Here is a 21,060-nt window from a genome sequence, read left to right as displayed (position 1 = left end):
GCACTTATTTTTTTCTGATTTTTAATCAGAAAGGGGTTTTGTTTTTCATGATAAAATTCACCATTTCATATCCTTTGTTATTTACTCAATCTGTAATAAAGGTGACCTATGTATTGTCAGAACTTTTTCTTTGTTGTAAAGCTTACTTTTAACATAAATATTCTACTGCTTTGAATAAACTGCCCTTGTTACCTTAAAACCCCGGCTAAGTAGTTAATATCCTTTTAAACAGTGTTTTCATAGAGTATTGGAGCCTGAAGCAGATATTTTCCCATTTTATCTTCTGGAGACACATCAACAACCTGAACCGAGTCCCATCTCTGGGTGAGATTTATGACCAAATGTTTTATACTGATTAATAAATATTTTGGACATAAAAAAACCACTCCAGTGATGAAAGGCATAACTTCTGTCAGGAATATTTTGATGTTTTTTGCTATTTCTTCAACAAGAAATCTTTAATTAAAAAAAGTTATTACACTAGTGGTGCTCATATTGAGTGAACGTTTATATCAGGATCAGTAGGACTTTGATATGGAAATTTTAAAGGAATGGCTTGTTTTAAGGACTGCACACTCTCTACTAAGTTATTTCACCTTTAAAAGGACAAATTATTTCAAAAGTTTGCCATCATCATCTCAATAACAGGAATAGAAACTTTACAGCTCTTAGCTCTAAACTCTAAACTCATTCTGGTCTGGAAATACAGATGAAAAAGTCATCTGTTAACTGCATGAAAAAAAAAAAAAGGTTTTTTTTGAGTTCTCTGAGTTGTCTTTTTCTGCTGGAGCAGGAGGCTCATTTTTTACAGGCCCTAACTCTGTGACAATCAGATGTTGATTTTATGAAAACCAGCACAAGTGAAATTAATACCTTGGGATAAATAAAAACCTGAACATAGAAATAAAGTTGAAAACCAGTTGCACATTATACTCCACATTCTCATCAAAAGTGCACGTTCTCATCCGCATATTTAGTACCAAAATATCAGAAACAGGAAAACAGTTAAAATACTACTACTATACTAATAATAATTTTAAAAAGCCTGTGGAATTTGGGCACATTAAGAGATTAAAAGCAGAAACCAGAGGAGATATTACAATAGCAAAAATTGACTACACAAGGAAAAAACGGGTGTTCTCATCTTACTTCAGTCTGCAATGAGGAGCTGATCTCTTCTGCAACCTTTGAGAGCAGCAGCCTCTGCTCAGGCACCTAAGGTAGGAAAAGTTCCATGTGATTTACTGATGTCCTGAAGAGTAACAATTTGCTGAAAGTACCTGTTTCTTTAATCCAAAATACATATTTTTCAAACTAGGAAAACACAGGTATTCTACTCGAAGCACTTCCACCAGTGAATGTGTGAAGGTGAAAATTAAACCATGTTAAACAGCTTTGGGCAATAAGTCAGGAATGAGGGACAGCATGAAGCATAACCATGACACACTGACAGTGAGTCAGACTCTTTGAGATATTTTGAGTTGAATCAGATAAAGAAGGATTTAAAAAAAAAAAAAAAAAGGAGTAAAACAATCTATTTATTTTTAATTCCTGTCCTCAAATGTGCTAAATAATTCAGTGTCTGACTCTTCCCTTACAGGGGAGGGACACAACTTGTGCATCCCCATGCGAGAGGGCATTTTTGCCAAGCCCTGAAAACTCTGGCTCATTTGAATTGAAAAATAATCCCACCACGTCAGGCTCTCTAATGATTGTCACATCACATAAACATAGTTTATAGAGTTTTTTTTAAAAAAAGTTGCTGGAAAACCACCTAGGAAACACCCAAGCTCTCGTGGTGAACCTGTCGCTGCCCAGGTGGGTTTCACATCTGGCTTTGGGCTCTTGCTGGTGCTCCTTTGGGTGGGTTTGGCCATGGATCAGCCTTGGAGAGCAGACCCCAGCATATTGCACAATATGACACTAATAAGTACCGAAAATATCCTGCTTTTCTCTCTGGAGGGGCCCACATTAGTCTTCAAATTCATTTCCCTGGTCTTCCCAGTATAACCTCATTGCTGCAGCTAAAATCTGATGGCACTTTTAGATCAAATTTTGTATTTTAAAACAAGGAGTGTTACAGCTCAGTTCTTTAATAAACCCCACCGATATGGATCCTCCAGCCCCTTGCAGCATTTGGAGAAATGCGTGCTCACAGATCCTATTTCAAGGCAGGGACGCAAAGGCTAATCTCTCTCTCTCCTGTTCTTTTTCCTAGTTGCACAGGGAGAAAAACGTGAGAAAATATGTAATTCCAGAGTGCTGTGGCAGCATTAAACTACAACTTCTCACCCCGTATATTGCCTTTTTAAACTGCAGTCTTGCAGACAGTGTTAAGGTGAGCGATAAATGACTTAATGGCAGCTTAATATTCTGCACATACCCATAACACACATTTTAGTTGCTTTTAATTGATGTAGCTGCTAGCTTTGTTAAACTCTCCAGGAGAGTAGTTCTCACTGGGAATGAGCCTCCTAGAAAGTATCAGTTTGCAAAAACACAATAGTTTGAGCGATAATTGTGCAGAAAAAGACTTCTGGATTTCTTTGCAGTTGAATAAGAGCGTTTTGTTTCACTTTTGTGTAACTCAACATCGGGTGTCTAAATTATAGTCAAACTTTCCAAACAGCTAAATAAAGAAACATGGGGTAAGTCACTTTTAAGATAAAATGGGGACTCTAAGATTTTAACCAAACAGAACATTTTTATGGTTGTGAGCACATAAAAAGAAAATTATGTAGAAGTCCTGCTGTTACTTAAACAGTAGCTTTCAGCACTCATAAAATACGTGGTGTTAAATTATTTTCCACTTATAAATCAGCTGGCTCTGGTCTGTACATTAGCACAAGCTTTAACTGGTCTCTGGCTCCTTACTGGCCTTCACATAACTCCATTTAACCCTGAATGAAATGCTGCTGGCATGGCACTGAGCCCCAACCATCACAACTAAATATATATATATATAACCCCAGAAAGAGCACACAGAAAATTATTGCAATCAGCAAAGAAAATTAGAGGGCAATTAAAAAAACCCCTCTGTGTTATTCCATTGGGTCGACTGGCAATCGCGCCTTCTGTTTGGGGGTGAGAGGAGGATTAAAAAAAGGTGATCTCCTTGAAAATTAACTTTTAGGTTTTTTTTAAGCTTGTAAAAATAGTAGAGGATCTGAAGGTGCGTCTCAGCAGGTTTTGCCTGCCTGTCTAGCACTGAGACTTTTTGCGTGATCAAAGAATACATGACAGCGAATGGATCTATGCTTGTAAATATCAAACGGTTTGATCACGCTAAAAGACTTTATTGAAGTTCCCCACTTTTTAATCAAACAAGAAAGATCCACCTCCAGCAGCCATGAAAAAAAGTCTGCTATGATATTAGAATTAAAGAAAAGTACTAAATGGGACTTGTGGAGAAGGGGTTTGCTTACCAGAATATGGGATTTCTATTAATGTCATGTTTGTACAGAAATCTATAACCCTTATTATTTTACCACAGAACAGTAGAAAAAGGATTTGATTACACTAATATTAGGTCTGTGATGGACCACAAGAAATAACCCATGTTCACAGCCTTTTAAGAGAAAATTAAAAGCATAATAATGAAATTAATACATCACTGACTTGGTTTGTTGTTCTGTTGTTTTTTGGGTTTTTTTTCTCTTCTGTTTTATGGTGAAATCCACAGCATCAAAATCTACAACTGGACTGTGGAGAGGTTTTCCATACTATTTCTGTCACTTAGCATGACAATTTACATCACCCTCCCCCCTCCAAAAAAGTTAAAAATGCCATTCTGAATGAACACACGGAGCTCTGAATAAAAGGAGCCAATAATTTACAGTAGGATGATAAGAGTGTAATATTGCTTTAATATAACGTATTAATGAAAATTGCCATTGTAAGATAGATAAGACCTAATAATATAAGTCTCATTGTGTTCTGTGAGTTAGAGGCTTTAGTAAGTTATACGTTGGTGCTCTGTGGCTGGCGTGAAGCCTGACACAATTTCGAAGACTCGCCATTTCAAGTGCCACCGGTGCCTGAATTTATTTTCCATGGAAAAACCCAAGCAGGCACTTCCCTGCTCTGTCAGGTACTACTGTGCTCCTCTGCCATCTCCTGCCTGCTGCAGAGTTAATGAAAATATGTTTTCATTATTTTTAATGCAACCTAATACATTTATTTTCACCCTGCTTTAAAAGTTGGGCTAACTAGATTTTAAAGTAGTCCCTGTGGCTTTTTTTAGTCTTTACTCCATAATGTACTGATATTTTTTAAATGGGCAATGGGGCAATACAGGGAATGGCAGATTAATTTATTGCCCTTATTTTGTATCAGCGTAGCTCAGCATCGCTCTGTGATGTTCCTGCTGCTTTTGCAAGCATCCTATATTTGCAATGATGAGGACTTGCACTTCTGTTTATTAAATGGCTGCTTGTTTATCTGTGCTAATTGCCAGGAAGAAAACTAAACTACTTTCCCCTCTGCGGACCACTATTTATAGGCAGGAAGAGCAGCCCTGCACATATGCAGGGGGGTATTTGTTGAAGGAGGTTAACGTGCAGTTACAGCAATCTCGTCTGCCAGGAGGGAGGCAATTGTCTTCCTGATGTAAGAAGGTTGGGTCAGAACACAGTGTGGGTTTAAAACCCAAAATGTATTTCAAGGAAGGGAGAGAAAGCTTTTGAGGGTATCCATGAAAAAAAACCAAAACAAAACAAAGAGATTTTTAACAGTGTGGGCTTTGATACTTTCATATCAATATTTTGCCTTGTGCCTTTGGAAAATATTTTTACAGTGTTACTGAAGATGCAAAAACCTGTAATTTGCTCCCCAAAACATTTAGAGGCTGCTATAAGAGGAGCCAAGAAGGAAAGAGGATTTATCCCAGTCTCCTCTTCTCTGAGAAAATTGCTCTGGAAGGTGATGATTTTGCTACACTACCCCACAGACTCTTCTGGGTTTTGTTTCTGAAATGCTCAGAAAGTTTTTCTGTGCAAAACCCAATACCATAAATCCTGCCGTCCATTTTGGAGGAAGTATGTTGTTCTCAAAATAATTTCCTACTACCTGTGTCTGTTCTGGCACAACCAAGAGTAGCTTCATGATGGCAGAGATGACAAATAAGTAATACTTGCAATAAGTCAAATTTGTTCTGGAAAGTTTATTTTTTGGAGTTTATTTGTCCAAGAAGATTATAGAGAGAACTTTGTGTCTTTAGAGATGGAGTTCTTCTGTGCCCCAGACTACGTGTTTTCAATAAATATTACAAATACTTATGTGTTAAAATATACAGACTTATTTCTATGAACTTCTTCTCCACCCTCTAGTACATTTCATGGGCCCTGTTTCTTACATCCCCAAAAATGCTTACAGCCTTTAAATCTCAAACCCTCAAACCAAGATTTACAAGCGTTGATTTGGAGATCGATATTTTCATGCATATTCTAGCACTGAAGGCAGCAGGTTGAGGAGGCATAACCCAACTTCATTTATAATCTTATAATACTTAGTGCCTCAAGTTATGTGCTTTTTACATTCAGAAATGAAAATAAAACTTGAAAAAAATACCCCAAAACACTGAAAATGAGGGAAAGAAACAGATAAATGGAAGATTTTAAATAAGCTATAATTAATTTTTGAAAGCATATTGTTACTTTGTCAGGATAGAAAAGAGGCCTTACTTATATGGAATTTTACAGAGAAAGAAAACATTAAACGTTTATAAAATACATTTTCCCCAGGAGGTGATGGCAGTGGGCTGGCCAGTCCTAAGGACAGCTCCTGTCTGATGGCAACGAAGAGTTCACCTAAAAATGAACTGTACATCTCTAAACCTGCCCTCTCAAGGTTCCCATTTCAGCTTAGTGGCCGCAGTTAGCAATTAAACAGGAGAAATAAATGCCTGTATTTGGTTGCAAGAGGGTTAGTTTCATTTCTGACCTGGAAATGACAGCGCAGACACACAAGGAACAAAAAGTCATGTAACACCAGGAGGAAAACATACCACGTTAGCTGGGATGCTCAAATCATGCTGCATAAATATGCACGAAATAATTAAAATAATTAAAAGCCTTTAAGAAAGGGGGTGTTTGGTTGTTTTGTTGTCTTTTTTTTTTTTTTTTTTTTTTTTTTTTTTTTTTTTTTTAAAGCCATGTAGTGTCATTGCTTATTCAACAACAGCCACTTCTCCTGCAAAGCAGTACGCTGGGTTTGAAAAAAACACCCAACCCCACACGGCTGTAGAGAGAGCACATGTTACATCAGACACAGTACCTGATTTTTCACTGCACAGCTTGTCAGCTAGATAGTCTGCCTCTTGGGCGATAAGTGAGAATATTTCATCTTCATACTCCTCTACGACACTTTCCCACTGTAAGGATGAAGAAAAAAAAAAAAAAACCCTAAAAAAACCAAAAAGAAGAATACTCGTACTGTGCTTTTCTTTTTTTTTTTTTTTTTTTTTTTTTTTTCCCTTTCTTTCTTTTTTTTTTTTTTTTTTTTTTTTTCCCAGCCAGAAGCAAGCAGGGCGGCTGCGAGCAGCCCTCGGCTCGCTCCGCTCTCCCTGCCCTGCTCAGCGTGGGGATGAATGGGGGCTGCCCGTGAATTCGGACTACCAAATATTACTTAAACTTCATGCCCAGCCTCACTTGTTTCAAAACCACATTCATGAACTGAGTGGGGGGGATACCCCTCCAAAAGGCATTTCACTTGGTTAGGGACACCACCTCCCACCACCCCACCCCCCCCCCCAGCCCCTTTCAACACGGACTCGTGGAGGAGGCACTCGAAATTTAAATAAAACGAGCCCATTTTGTAGTCTGATATTAGTGGTGACGATGTGCCATAAATACAGCTCCCCGGCCTTGCAGACGCAGCTCTGATTTCAGCGCAGATAGTGCTGCCGAGCTCCCCCTCACCCCAGCATCTCGGGAGATGCTGGCAATTCACCCCCGTACCCCAAAATGCGTCTCTGCCCCCCGGGATGGGTGGGTGAGCGCAGGTCCAGGGGGGTGCACCGCCCTGCCTGGCGTTTGGCACCTTGCAGGAGGTCGGGGTGCACGTTGAGAGGGAATTCCTGTCTCCAAAACACAGCCTTCAACCCCTGAACAAGGGGAAGCCCTTTAACGTGAGCAGAGGAAAAACCACAGTGGGAGAAAATCTGCCTGCTGGAAGTCGTACACACACACACACACACAAACACACGCGGTCTCAAAGAAAGGCCCTTTGCTGTGCTTGGCTGAAAAAATCAAAGCAATACCTGCCAGGACACGCAATCACCGTGAGCTGGCAGTGACAGAGGCAGAGCTGTGCCCGTGCTCCTCATTCTCTCACTCGCCTGCTTCTTCCAACTGCTCAGAAGGCCACGGCCAGCACAACTCTCCGGCTTTTCAGGGTCTTTTTTTTTTGTTTGCTTTTGTTCACTTTCCACAACAGTTAAAAATAAAAAAAAAGGTCCCAAAAAGCGTTAAAGTAAAATATATAAAATATAATTTTGAAGAAGGCGCTGGCATGAAGCCAAGCGGAGCACCTCGGTGTTTTTAGCAGAATTAGCTGAGAAAAATTCATCTCTACGCCACAAGGCCTCAGGAAAAAAAAAAAAAAAAAGACATCCCTCCCCTCCTCCCCTAATTTGTCTATAAATATTTGAAACTCCAGTTAGCAATCTGGATTTTAGCCACTCATATAATTCCCTTATTTCCTGCACATAAATCTGTAGAGAATATTTTTTTCTGGGAAATGCTAATTTCTATTTAATCACTTAGAAAAAATAACCGCAAATAAAATGTAGTTTAGAACTGTTAACGGTTAGGAAATTTGTAACATATAAAGCATCTGGTCTAATCCGTGGGTTACTTCTGCCTTTTGTAAATGCTTTATTCATATTTATGAAGCCCTAAATAGATCCAAATGATGTTTCTAAATAACGTTACAAAGCATCTGACAAAATGCAGTGTTATCACAAAATACTCAGCCAGCTTCTGTGAGGAACAAGTACGGACCATGTTAAAATAAGGCAAGAATATTAAAACAAGGCACGATCTGCATGAATTTCCTAGTGATGAGAAAGAGTGGGCACACTGACATAGCTGTGGCTGGAAAATAAAAGGTTACTTGTTTGTTCTGTTGGCCTACCCCAAATTTCAAAGGTTGGTAAGCATCAGATTAAATACTGATTTTTTTTTTTTTCCTATAGGCTGCATAGATTTCTCTCCCCTTGCCTAGGAGTAAATCCATCCCATCTCCTTTTGTCCTAACAACTCCGTTAAGTTGCTCTCTGACTTTGCTAAAAAAACCTCATGGAGGGAAAAAACTGACTATTTTTGCTTATTACATCACCAAAACCCCACGCTTCATACAGATAATGCCCGGTTAGATGGCAGAAAGAGCGAAAAGAGCATCGCTCCCGCTACCGTAGAACCGTCGACACATTACATTACACACATAATTAAAAACGTCAGCTCCAGATAAGATGGCCCTGGAGAACCTGCGTGGGCCCTTCAGCTCACACCCCCACACCCCCCTCACCCCTCGCCCTCCTCCAAAGCCAGCCTCCCACTTGGAAACCTCCCGGCAGCCCGAAGACACCGCGGCGAAGGGAGACGGCCGGCGGCGGACGTTCGGGCCATGAAAGCCCTTGGCGCTCCAGCCACTTGTTTCTCTGGTTGAAGCGGAGTTTGCCAAAGTCCTGGGCTCTCAGTTGTTGCTCTGTCTTTTAGCCGCTGCTCGCCAGCTCAGATGCAGCTGTTTAATACCTCCCAGGGGTTTTGTGCAGAAAATAATAGCTTACAAAACCTAGCTTCTCCCAGGTTCTACTATTTCAGCTTTATTTCCGAACAGCTGGTCCATGTCTTTGTCCATCCCCTTCCCTCCCGGCCGCGGAGAGAATTCGGCAGGAAACCTCTGGCCGCTACCTACGCCCTGAGAGCCACCACCGCTGGTGGTGGGGGTCAAAGAGCAACCCTCGCCCTTGGAAACGGGGACAAAAAAAACCCCCCAAACTTCGCGCCCCGTCTAGACAGGTCAAGGTGCAAGATGCTCCTCTCCCTGTTGCGTCTTCCGGAAAGGGGCGTGAACCGGAGCCAAGTGCACAGCAAACACCCGCGCCGCATCCCTGCCCCTTTAGAAGACTTCTTTTTTTTTTTTTTTTTTTTCCCTTCTTCTTCTTTTTCTCTCCACCCTCTGCTGATCAAAGTAGGAAGTTTTCATGACAACCATAGTCAAAGGGCCTGCATCGCAAATGAACTCGATTTCGGCGATGTTGATATATCCCGGCTCCATTGTCTCTTTTCAGACACAGTATGAACCCTTCCGGTCTCAATGATTACATTACAGAAGGACTTTCACATGTGGGCTTCATTTGCACAAAGGGGTTGCCTTGCTTCACCACCATCTGGCCACAAATCAGATAAATAAAGGCAGGAGAATTAAAATTAAAGCTTAGAGGTTTTTTTTTTTCCTCTCTCTCCCCCTTCGTCTTCTTCTTGCACCAGGCCCATTATGAAATCCCTCCCTCCCCCAGCCACAGCCACATACGGATGGGGAGTCTACTTTTTATGAAAACTGGGAAGAGCAAAAAAAGTGTCTTAAAAAAAAGACACAAAAAAAAAAGTCTGGGAAAAGCAAAAAAGTGCCTGGTAGAAAAAAAAGACAAAAAAAAAAAAAAAAAAAAAAAGACAGCAGCCTTTTAATCCCAGTTCTTTTTGTAGGGTAGCATAACTTATTTTACAGTAAAGGCAGTCTCTCACAAAACCACATTTTGTTATTAAAATTCCATCACATTCCATCACTGAGGTGCAATTTTTTTTTTTTTTCAGGAAAACAGAATGTTTCGCAAACTGGGAAAAAAAAAAGCTGGCAGAGGCAGAAGGTGGTGGCAAGAAGCAGAGTTTGAAACTTGTGCTCCAAACTCTGCTGCTTCTTCCTCTTGCTGGAACAGGGACTGCAGAGGCTCCAGCAGCTCAGGCACAGAGCAAGCATTTCTCCCCCCAAAATTCCAAGAAATACGTGGCAGTTTCTGAAGGTAAAAAATAAAGACACCTGTGAACATGGAAGGAAGGTTTTATGGCCTTTACGACAGAAGGTGGGACTCGACCTCACAGTCTAATTTCAGCCTTTTACGGAGGTCAGTGTTGCTCTGGGAGGGATTGGGGGGGGTTTTGCAATCTGACTGCTCTAGCAATAAATTCACTAAATTTCATCCCCTTTCTAAGTTTACATCCAGGACAGTAACTTAAGTTAGTTGATGAGGAAAGGAATTTTTCGTGGCTGTGTTTCTTTTCACATAGAGAGATTCAGTATCTGCAGCAAAAGGGTTTTATTCAGTTCTGGGAAAAAACCGTTTTCCTATGGCTATACTGCAAGCAATATTCAGGTGTGTAGTCATGTCTCCTGCAGTCCTTTCCTGTGGCTTCCTGGCTGGTCAGGAATGTGAATGTGGCTGAGCCAAAACCCATGGATGCCACACTCACAAGGGCACTCCTTTCTCCTGAACGTTATCATGTGAACCGCAGCCAAGGACTGAGCTGGAAGAAAATGTATCCAACATCAGAAAGAAATAATGAACCCTCAAAAATTCATGTGATGATCCCCACAAATTTATAGAGAGGGTTTTGCTGTGTGCACTTTCTTTTGGATGCACCCAAAGTAAGTTTTTGTACATGTGCTAGCACTTCTGTGATGTGGTTAAGGCTTTTATTTAGTATCATATTTAGATTTGGGCTGAATTCCCTTGCTACAGTATATAAAAGTATTTGAGGGACAGAATAGACATAGAGAAGAAGAAAAAAAGCACAAAAGATTAACTTGCCAAGAGCTGGATTTACTTTTTGCTGCTGTTGTTTCTGTCTAATAAATTATATATTGGATGCGTAATCTCTCCGTGACTTTGCCTTCCCTCGTATGTTTGGAGTCAGAGTTTGAGCAGAAACTATAGTTTATATGAGCCTGTTTGTTGTAAACCCATGGATGCAGAAGCTGCCAGAACTACCTATTAGTTTCTGCTGTCTATTTGTTGGGTCTCACCGAGGGAAATTTTTGCAGACATAAATGCAACTTGAATTTAAGAGAAGTATTTTTTTGCTGAGCTGTGCTCTGCCCGGTGTGCAGGGCTCCGGGCAGTTGAGAGCGCTCTTTCTGCAAGTGTTTTAATAGTAAGAGAGGAATAAGTATTTGGACAAGTGGTGGAAAACTAAAGCCTTTCTTTCTATACTGTGAAGATTTTGAATAGTACTTGTCAATAAAGCAACTCCTATTGTAATTGTACCGGAGACATGGGCCTCCACCCCGAAAAAGCTGTCTCAGAGATACTAACCTCATTAAAATATGAATGAAAAGGCAGCCATCATTGTAATGGGAGAAAACCATGTACTCAGCAACAAACTTTATCTTCTATCTAGTGCAAAATATAAATATGATTTTATCACTGCATTTGATGAGGGGATTGATAAACACACTTTTTTTTTTTTTTTTTGAGTTTTCACATCAGTCACAAATTTGCTTCTTCTGTCTCTGATTTTTCTACTGAGTGTTTCAAAATTGGAAGCACCTCCAAATCAATTGAATTTTTTTTTTTTTTTTTAAGGGGGGGGAAAGCTTTGTTTATTTGGGACATTTTTTGGAAGGTTGAAGGAAACTTTTGCATTTGTTTTTGTGGGTATTTTTCTTCCTTTTTACAGAATATCTCATCTAATTTCAAAAGAAAACAGGAGAATTCATTACAGACTACTGTGACAACACCTTAATAACAGTCAATTATAGGGTGTTCAAACGCCTGTTCATTACTATGTCTCTGTTAATCTAGTCCTAAATTTCTTGCTTGATAGATACCACAACTGGCCAAGAATACAATTGCATTACAAAGTGCAATGAAAAATATACAAAATGTAACTGCAGGAAGGAGGCAGTTTCAAAATAATCGAACTGTCAATCCAACATTTGTCAAAATAATTAGACATATCTGGTCATTTTTTAAATAAAATATGGACAGACTTGGAATGGAAAATATGGGGAGGTTTAGGTTTAAATAGGAATTGTTTCAATGACTTGGAAATAAGTCTTTTAAAATGTTGCATGTAGTTTAATCATTATCTTTTCATCCACAAAAGTGTTCAAATCATTTTTGATATTAGTTAAAAGTCAATATTTAGAAGTGAAAATTCAAACCTCCTTTGCTCTAGGCTAAAACAGGAGCAACATGAATGCCGAGCTACTCTAAAGGCTGATGGGATATATAATTAGCTATTATGTTAATTGAATCCACTGTGAGTTTGTTGTATGAGATTTCTTCATATAATATGCAAATAGCTTCGAAGGTTTAGTTTTATTAGACAATATAATTAGAAATCTTCTAAAGGACTGAATTCTAATGAGACGTAATAAAGCTTTGTAAAATATCTGTTTGCTGGGTGAGCAGACCACCTGGGCTTAATCAATACCAGGAAGTTTGTTGTGTAATGACACATTTTAAAGAAAGTTTAAGAATTTACCTTTCTAGTCCCATTCGTCATAGTTTTATTTTAGGGGAAAGAGAGTTCGTTTTGGCAAGGAAGGAGATTAAATTCTTGTAATAAGTAAGTAAGTGAAATTCTTGTAATCTGAGGGAAGGAAAGTAACTTAAAAAATAAACTACTTGAATTCTGCTTATTTAAAAGAAAACAAAAATAAATAATAATAAAAAAAACCTCTCCCAGCTGTAGCGTCAGTTATGTGTCCAGTTATCGTAAAGATCCTTAAAGTGAAATGTTACATGAGCAAAGTTAGCCATTATTCCTGCCATTAAATGCCTGCTTCAAGCAGATGTACATACTTTAGCTTCTGTAGTGTAACTAATCAGCGTAACTTCACTTTTAGTAAAATAGCCCAACATGTTAATATGTGGAATTAAACACTCTCTTCTAAAGAAAGAAATTCACACCAGGGTATTCCGGAGCCGGTCCTGAATTCCACCTTCACATTCCACTTGCTTTAAGACCACCACCAAAGACTTAAATTATTTTAGTTACTGCCAGCATGCCAAAAATGTCTAATCTCTCATCTAATTCGCCTTGTTCACCATTTAAACTGCGCCAAGGCTGCACTATTCAGTCTTAATATTAGTTGAAAATAATAAAAAACAGGATACCTTACGCTGGTGTGGCATTCAGAGAAGGGCATTTTTTCTCTCCCTGTCAACAATAATCAGTAGCAACACATGACGAAAAAATCAGAAGTGCTGATTTAAGCAGAAGATTTAACCAAACCTAGAGGAAGCACGATCCCAGCAAGTGGCCTGCCAGCCTGCCGGGGGGGAGAGGCAGAAGACAGCACAAACTGCAGCCAGGCTGAGGTTACCTAGCAAATGTTTCATTTCTTTGTGCCTTACCCAAATACTTCTGGCCCTCTGCTTTGCAGAGATGCTCTCTGAAATGCCAAAAATCTGACAAAGCCACACTTAATAAAGGCGATTAATGTATTTCTGTGCCTATGTTATAAACTCACCATGCTTTGCATGGCATATTATTATAAAACTGTCACACCTAGGTCTGGGTGGAGGCCTGGATGATACCAGTAGATGTCCATTAACACTTTTCTGATCTACCCACATGAAATCTGCAGCAGCAAGTGCTTGTTCCTCTGAATAATGAGAATCTCAGCGTGATAGAAAAGGATAATACTGCATGCATCATTTTCAGTGAAAGGGAAAAAAAAACCCATTGGATTTGTTTTTCCAGGTTCTGCCTTAAGCTGTCCCAAAGTTGTTCATGATCTCTCAGAAATTCCATCCCCTTCCCCACCACCATTTGAGGAAACAAATAGTCAGTCAAAACCAACCTTCCTCCCCAAATGTGAACTTTATTCACACTCTGTTTTTATTTCTTCCTTTGATTCAAAGCGTCTGGAGAAGATAGCCTGGAGCAGCCTTCAGAAATCAGGACTGTGCCCTGGAGAATTAGTGTCAGAAGAGGATGTTACCTGTTTGCCTTGCCTGCTATCCTCCCCTTAGCCCCTAAGGGAACAAAACCAGGCTGATTCTGCCTAATGTTAATTAAATCACTCTGTTAATTAGAAGTAAGGTGCTTGAGCAACAAGCAAACAAAGGGCCCTTTTCCTCCCTTGCTTTGCAGGATGGACTCAAATGCATTTAAATGACGACTGGATAAACTCAGGAGGCAAAAAGGAGTGAGGAGGAACCCATGTGCTTTGATCATCCTTTCCCACCTCTTCCTCAGGCACAAGAGCTCTCCTAATGAAGGGCTGACTGCAAGGGATGCTGCATACTGCTAGGAAAGGCTGGCTGGGAAGAGAACCTGAGGGAGAACTCATATGTGCGACAGAGTCCTCAACAAAGGAAAGAAAATATGAAACAAAACTGAGTTTGATATTCTCCTGTGCTGGAGAAGGTTTAAGTGTTCAGAGCCAGTTGCCACATCAGGGCTGAGACTCAACAGGCACGGTTTCAGGCACTGAAAAGCAGCTGCCTGTGCTCTTGGGCTTGGGGCAGCTCTTTGGAGGGGACAGCTGGGCAGCTCCGAGGGGTGAAGGGCTGAGGAGGCCAGGCTGGAGATGAACAGCCTGTCTTGGATGGAGCGCACCCTGCCCTGGGCCGCACCCCGTCAGGAGCCCTCGGTGCTGGACAGTACACTCGGGAGTTTCCCTGAGGGAAAGAGGGCTAAGATGAAGCGCTGACCCGCTGGGATTCCCATGGGATACAGATCTGGGCAGAGTAACTGCATCCCCAGAGCCATTGGCTCCCAGAAAAGGGATCACACTGCTCACTGACCCCAGCTACGCCACCTCCTCCTTGGGGGTGACACCCTGGACTTCCTGAACTTCTTTCTCCATCCCTGGCAGCAGGTGACTCAAAAGGGTTGCTACTCCCTGGTGCTCAAAATACAACAGCAAGTTCTTCTCGCTGCCCTATTAAAGCTGTAATTTTAAAGCAGCAACATGCCTGTCAGGGGACAGGCTGCGACTGGAGCACAGGAAATAGCGCTGATAAAGGGAAACCCCGCTGGAAATTTTTAACCAGTCTTATACATGACAGTAGAAGATTTTTTCTAATCCGTGGACAATTTCTATGCTTCACAGATTTCCATGCTAAAGCCTCAGAGTTTCTCGAACTCCTCCATCCTCCTCTGCCAGCAGTTTCTGCTCAGGAAGGGAGGTCTTCAGCCTCCCCCCCTGCTCCCTGGGGAAATCCTCCACATCCTCCACAACCCTAAACCTGCACAAGGAGCCTCCATCCACCGCTGCTGCTTGCACGCTCCCAGGCCTAGGAAAGGGTGGTAGGTTTCAGCTCCTTGGCTGCAGCCCTCTAAGACCACCTATAGACTTAAGCCTGTTAAATTAACCTTAATACCTTCATTATTCCTCTGCTGGATGGTAACCATCTGGCCATGACTTCACGTTACAGTCAACCTAGGCTCCTGCTTAGGTTTCAGCTGGAATCCCTGCGTTTTGCCCTCACTGTCACAGCAGTGATCGAGGCTGGGACAGGTTTAAGCTGGTGTGTGTCTCCCCAGCATCAGTAGGGATGTGGATGGATGAATCCTATTCCAGCTTACCCCAGAGCTGAGCCAACTGCACAGTGACTGCACACTGCTGATCCTCTGCCTGTCCTTCAGTACCCACACTCTTGCTTCCATGAGTGCAAGGGTCTGGAACAACAGATCTCCATGTAAACAGTGTTTTCATCTTGGCTTTTCTCTTTGCCTGGTGACTCAGTTAAAGCAGTTCCATTTCCACTTAAAACCACCTCTAACATGACATTAACAGCATGGATGCTACTCAGGCTGGAGCTCTCCATGTTACCTTAGAGGATGGATTTTGTGTTTCCCCTGCCTACTCCATCCTCACTTGCTCCATTGTGTCTGAAGCCACTCACACAGCCCTGACCCCCGGACAAGGGATGCTTCTCACAGCCCCATGTACCAAGCCCTCCTCTACAACAGGGCCTTTTCTGCCCTCAGGGTCCCATGAGCACATCCCCACTTTTACCAGAAAATCACAGAATCACAGGATCAATTAGGCTGGAAAAGGCCTCAGTGGTCATTGAGTCCAGCCTCTGACTGAACACCACCATGTCAACTCATCTGGTACTGAGTGCCCTGTCCAGTCCTTATCCATAAACATCTCCAGGGATGGTGACTTCACCACCTCCCTGGACAGTCCATTCCAATGTCTAAATGATGAAATACATTCTTGTGGACAGCAGCTTTGGGTGACATTGCCCACCCTCAGTCACCAGGAACAGATTTTTTCCCTTTCCTCTCTCAGGGCAGGAGACAATACACCCTTTCTCTGCCTGAGAAAGCTCTTCCCAAGTCTGCCAGGCCACCCCAGCCCAGTGACCTTTGAGGAGAGAATCATAAATTAGCAGCCAGAAAAAAGACTTTGCTAAAGAAGCAGAGCCCTGGCTGGGCTGCCATGCCTTCTTATCGCATCTCATCACTTATGATTTCTTTTTTATTTCTTTATAGGGCTTTCCGTTGCATGCTGCACTGGCTTTTGAATGTCCAGGAAACAAGAAGTGAGCGGGAGTTTTACTTGAAGGATGTTGTTGGGTCACAAAGTACCACGGAGCCACGGCAAATCATCCATTTGAGGTGTGTTTGAAAAACAATCATGTTATTCCCCACCTACAGTCAGTGTTCAGGGCATCGATCCTTTGAATCCAGCAGGACATAAGTGAATACCTATAACCTTAACTACGTGTGTTTTATATTAAATATACTATATATTAAATATTTGTGTCAAGATTATGGAGAGTAGCCAAGCACACTGGCTCCAAAATGTCCAGAAGAGCCTCACTCCAATTCTGCAGCACAAAATAAATCTCAGAGTGTGCCTGTCCTGAGAAAGGGCATCCAAGTACAATTTAAGTCTGCCTGAATGATGGACCAAGAGCAGAGGTGATCCAGGTGAGCTCTGCACACAGAAGAGCAATTGGCTGCCCAGGAGATATATGTATTTTATGCCAGGTTTTCTATGGCAATGCAGACTCCCAGCCCATGTCTCGTTGGTATAAATCCTGCTCAAAACGAGGGAGAGCAGAGGATGTCCCAGCTGCAGAGCCCTGCTCCTGCCTTCTGCTAGAGACAGCTGTAACTCACAAAGCTGGAATGCCTGGGACATGGACAAGGAGCACAAAAGTCACGGGTCTCCTCCCCACTACCCCAAAGAGCATGGCCAGCATCTCAGCAGCCATGAGAGAACTAGATACTGCCTCTTCCTGCAGTCTGAACAAAAACAAGGGCATTTGGCATCTGTGAAAGGTATTCTAGGAATGCTGAAGTTTTTGTGGATTTTTACCTTGTCTTTCTCCAAAAAATACCTACTGCAAACCATTAGACCTTTCCTCCAACACATCTGCCTGCACACCTGCCCAGAGGAAGCCAGCAGAAATTCATAACCTCACCTACGAGCAATCTAAACTGCGCTTCCCTAGTCCCCAAAAGTAACTTAGGGGTGAAAAGAGCCCCAGTTGATAAATAAACACCACCGAGTAATTCTGTGCAGACTTATCAGCTATCACTTCCCAGAGGCACAGGGGATTATCACCCCAGCTGCCAGGAGTGGCCACTTCCCTGCTGCACTCACAGGTACCAAAGGTCAGCCCCTTCCAGCCACTTGCTGGGACTCCCTGCCTTTCTCCAGGGAGCTAACCCCCATTCTGCAGAAAACAAAGAGCTGGCTTTACTTAAACACTGGGAAATGTTTATAAGCGTAGGAAAATTAACAGTAAGACCTCGTTTGTGGTTTTATCTTATGGGGATGGCTGTCCCTAAAGCATCCCTTGTGTACAGCTGGTGGGGGAAACCCAAGTCTGTCTGGTTTTCTGTTCAATGCAGAAAGGTATTTGGTAAAATTGGATGTTATTTTAGTCAAAAGAAAATATGGAGAACAGTTGGTTTCTCAAAATAATCCTAATTTTTCTAATTTTTCTAATTTCTAGCTTTGTTTCTAGGATGTTTCTAGGGATGGTGTATCCAAATATTCCAAGCACATGCATATTTTTATGGGCCATCTGCTCTAAGGATATATTTGCTAGTGCCTTAGATACAGCTGTGCAACTTTTCCAGATCACCCCAAACATTTACGTGTGCTGTTTTTAACAGTAAAAGTGAATGGAAATCTCTAAACACCAAAGTCATCGGTTTTCAAAGCAAATGACAATTAAGGGGGATGACTGCACGTCGAAAAACGCTGCGCAAAAGCAGGCACACGTGCATGCCATGAGCTAAATACCACGAGCAGAAATCCGTGTTGGACCCCAGGCACCCCCAAACACCCTCCCGGCCCCGATTCCCCATCCCGCGGCGACAGACTCCACGTGATGTTCAGGAGATGATTATGAGCACATTACCCCACCTAGCACTGCTGAGGAAAGGCTCCCACGCTGAAGGGAGTCACAAATAATTAAATGTTTCAAAACACAATGGATATGACATGCTTTCAAAATAGCATCTATAGAATCACTTCCACTAGGGCGAGGAGCTCTCGGGAGGAAAAGCCCTTTCACTCACTTCAGTTGATTACCTGTATAAAAGGGCTTAATTTCTCTGGAGCCTTTCCTTTCCAAATCACCTCTTTTCACCAAAGCCATTGCAGCAGGAGTGGCAAGTACTCCTACAGCCCATGAGGTGATGCTTCCCCAGACAGATCTACGAGGATGTGGGTCCTGGCTAGAGTTAATTTTTAATTTGCAATCAAAAAAAAAAAAAAAAAAAAGAGGAAAGAATTGGGGAAAATTGCCATTCTTGGTTCTGTAATTCACTAGCAAAATGCCCAAGCTATCTACCAGAAGGTCTGACCATGATTTAAGTCTTCAGGATGTTTCAGCAATGTCTGGGAGCTTTTTCTTGGAAATCTTCTTTTCCATCTGAATTCTGCTAACCTACACCTTTGGAGAAATGCCCCTTTTTTGCTTAGTTCGACAAGCAGAAGGTTCTGGAAGGATTTTGATACCCTCTGGCTGAGAGCTAGGCCAGCTCCTGGCCTTCTCCCACACCCATTTGGGAAGAAGGGATTGCCCAGCTCCCTTGGCCATGGTGCCCCATGGGTCACTTCCAGACTAAAACCTTACGCTTCTTTGGTGGGTTCCTGGGTTTGTGTCCTAAACTGGTGATGCCATTTTCAAATGCATTTTGATGGGAGATACTGGATGGTCTGTGGTTATCAAAGATTTCCTGACTTCTTTTCAGTGAAGAAATAATTGTTGGGGAATGCAACTGTAATTGCTCTTTAAGAAAACCTCAGTCAGGTGAAAATAATTTCCTTAAAAACTCTCTCAACTTGTTCAAATCAACAAATACATTAAATATGTCAAGAAAAAAGGAAAAAAAAAATATGCCATTATAAAGCTGTGTAAAACAACCAGATACCCAAAATTGTAGGGAAAGACAGTGCAGGACACAAGGAAATTTTATCAACTTTTATCACCTGAGATGAACTGTGATCAATTTCCCATGATCGATGATTTGAAAAACTGTCCCTCCACCCCTCCCAGCCTATGGCTAAATCAGAATCTGTGTCCCATTGACAGCAATAGTATTCTTCATTTATTCTGATGGAAGCCAGATCAGGTCACTGGATACTTCTGTGTTTATTACCTTAATGTGCTTTTAATTCTTTGGTAGTGTATATTTATATCTGGGCTTCCTGAGGGGTTTATGATCTTTTTTAAGGATAATTACAACCTGCTAGGAAAATGCCCTTAAGTTCTATAAATACATTCTCAACTCTAATCTTCATTTTACACAGATGTTGTCCCTGGGATTTTCTCTCATTTAAAAACAAAAAATTTAAAAGAGGGAAAGGGAGTGAGAAAAGGGAGTGAATAAGGGAGTGAGATTAAGAAATACAAGATTTTTGATCAGCATGCATTGCTGGAGTGTTCATGGATTTGTGGGCTTTCCCAAGGACTTTATGAGATTTAAAATTTTTACTAGCTTGGGACAAATGAGGATAAATCACACGTATTTTCTAGAGAAACTTGATGGAGATAAATACAGCTAGTCTGGGCTTTCTTCTTGTTGACACTGCATTTCAGAGGGAAGGTTGTGTGTTGGCTGTCTGATAAAAAAAGGATGTTAGTGTCCCAGTGTGAGCACAGGCATGAGGCTGCTGCCAATAGAAACGGAACTAGATGAGAAAAGACACAGGCTTTAATACCTGTGAGTTTGAATTTGGCATTTACTGGGCACTGATTTTTCCCTGGAAGGTTGTGCCTGTCCAGCTGGCCCCAATGCCCTCTGATGCAAATCTCCATTTGTGCTGGTGGAACTTTTCCTCAACACCTTTGAGCTCCCTCTTGGGGAAATCTCTCTTCAGAAAAACTCAAATCACTGAGCAACTAAACAACTTAAAAAAGAGAGAAGAACAAAAGAAGCATAATTAAGCATTAAAAATCCTATGTGAAAATTACTTCATTCTCAAGTGGGTATAAAACTAATATACGTGTGGGACATTTGAAGAACACCAAAGGCTCATGAGATACTGCGATGAAATTTAGACCACAGCTAATTTTATCTTCTCTGGTGGAATGGGCTTTCCTTTTATCCTCTGGTGTCCAAATTTTCTGTGCAAACTCTGATTTCCTCAATTTAAAATATACCTATTTGTATTATTAAAATTGTTTTGATTAGAAACACCTTTGGGCAAAAGCTGATTTCTGTAACGTCTTTGTGCTGGGTCATGTAGAGTTGGTTGCTCCATGGCTCAGACTGTTGGCAGTACTGAGGTGCCAGCACTGAGCAGCAGCAGCTTCTCAATGCACCCTTCTTTTTGCATCTCATCCCTTCAGGAGAGTGGCTGTAAACACCACAAAATGGAATTATTGAAGAAAAATACATTTGCTTTGTAGCAAAATAAAAGAAAAAACAATTTCCTGTGAAAGTTTCTGTTTAACTTCCATACAACAGAACCTTGGAAAGGTCTGGGAGTAAGGAAGGATCTGTTTCCTTCTGCAAAATCCCGCACAGCAGCTCTCCATAGAGGAGGTGACCTGGTCCAGAGAATGGTGGCACCAGAGCCTGGTGAGTCACAGAGTCACTTATGGCTCCGTTCCCTCACCAAACTCTT

The 21,060-nt window shown here is 41.5% G+C and overlaps 1 protein-coding gene across 1 annotated transcript in view; it reads right to left on the bottom strand.

The window, feature by feature from the left end:
• Positions 1–5,929: 5,929 nt before the first annotated feature.
• CNPY1 (canopy FGF signaling regulator 1) overlaps positions 5,930–21,060 on the bottom strand; it is a 30,837-nt gene continuing 15,706 nt past the window's right edge. The window contains exons 3-5 of the mRNA XM_040063012.1: positions 8,134–8,163; positions 6,274–6,370; positions 5,930–5,940 (exon numbers count right to left, since the gene is read on the bottom strand). Coding sequence (XP_039918946.1) covers positions 5,930–5,940; positions 6,274–6,370; positions 8,134–8,163 — 138 coding nt within the window. The remainder of the gene's footprint in view (positions 5,941–6,273; positions 6,371–8,133; positions 8,164–21,060) is intronic.

The sequence above is a fragment of the Hirundo rustica genome, chromosome 1 (assembly GCF_015227805.2).
Source record: "Hirundo rustica isolate bHirRus1 chromosome 1, bHirRus1.pri.v3, whole genome shotgun sequence".
Lineage (NCBI taxonomy): Eukaryota > Metazoa > Chordata > Aves > Passeriformes > Hirundinidae > Hirundo > Hirundo rustica.
The sequence above is the reverse complement of the archived record's forward strand: the minus strand, read 5'-3'. Positions and strand labels throughout refer to the sequence as shown.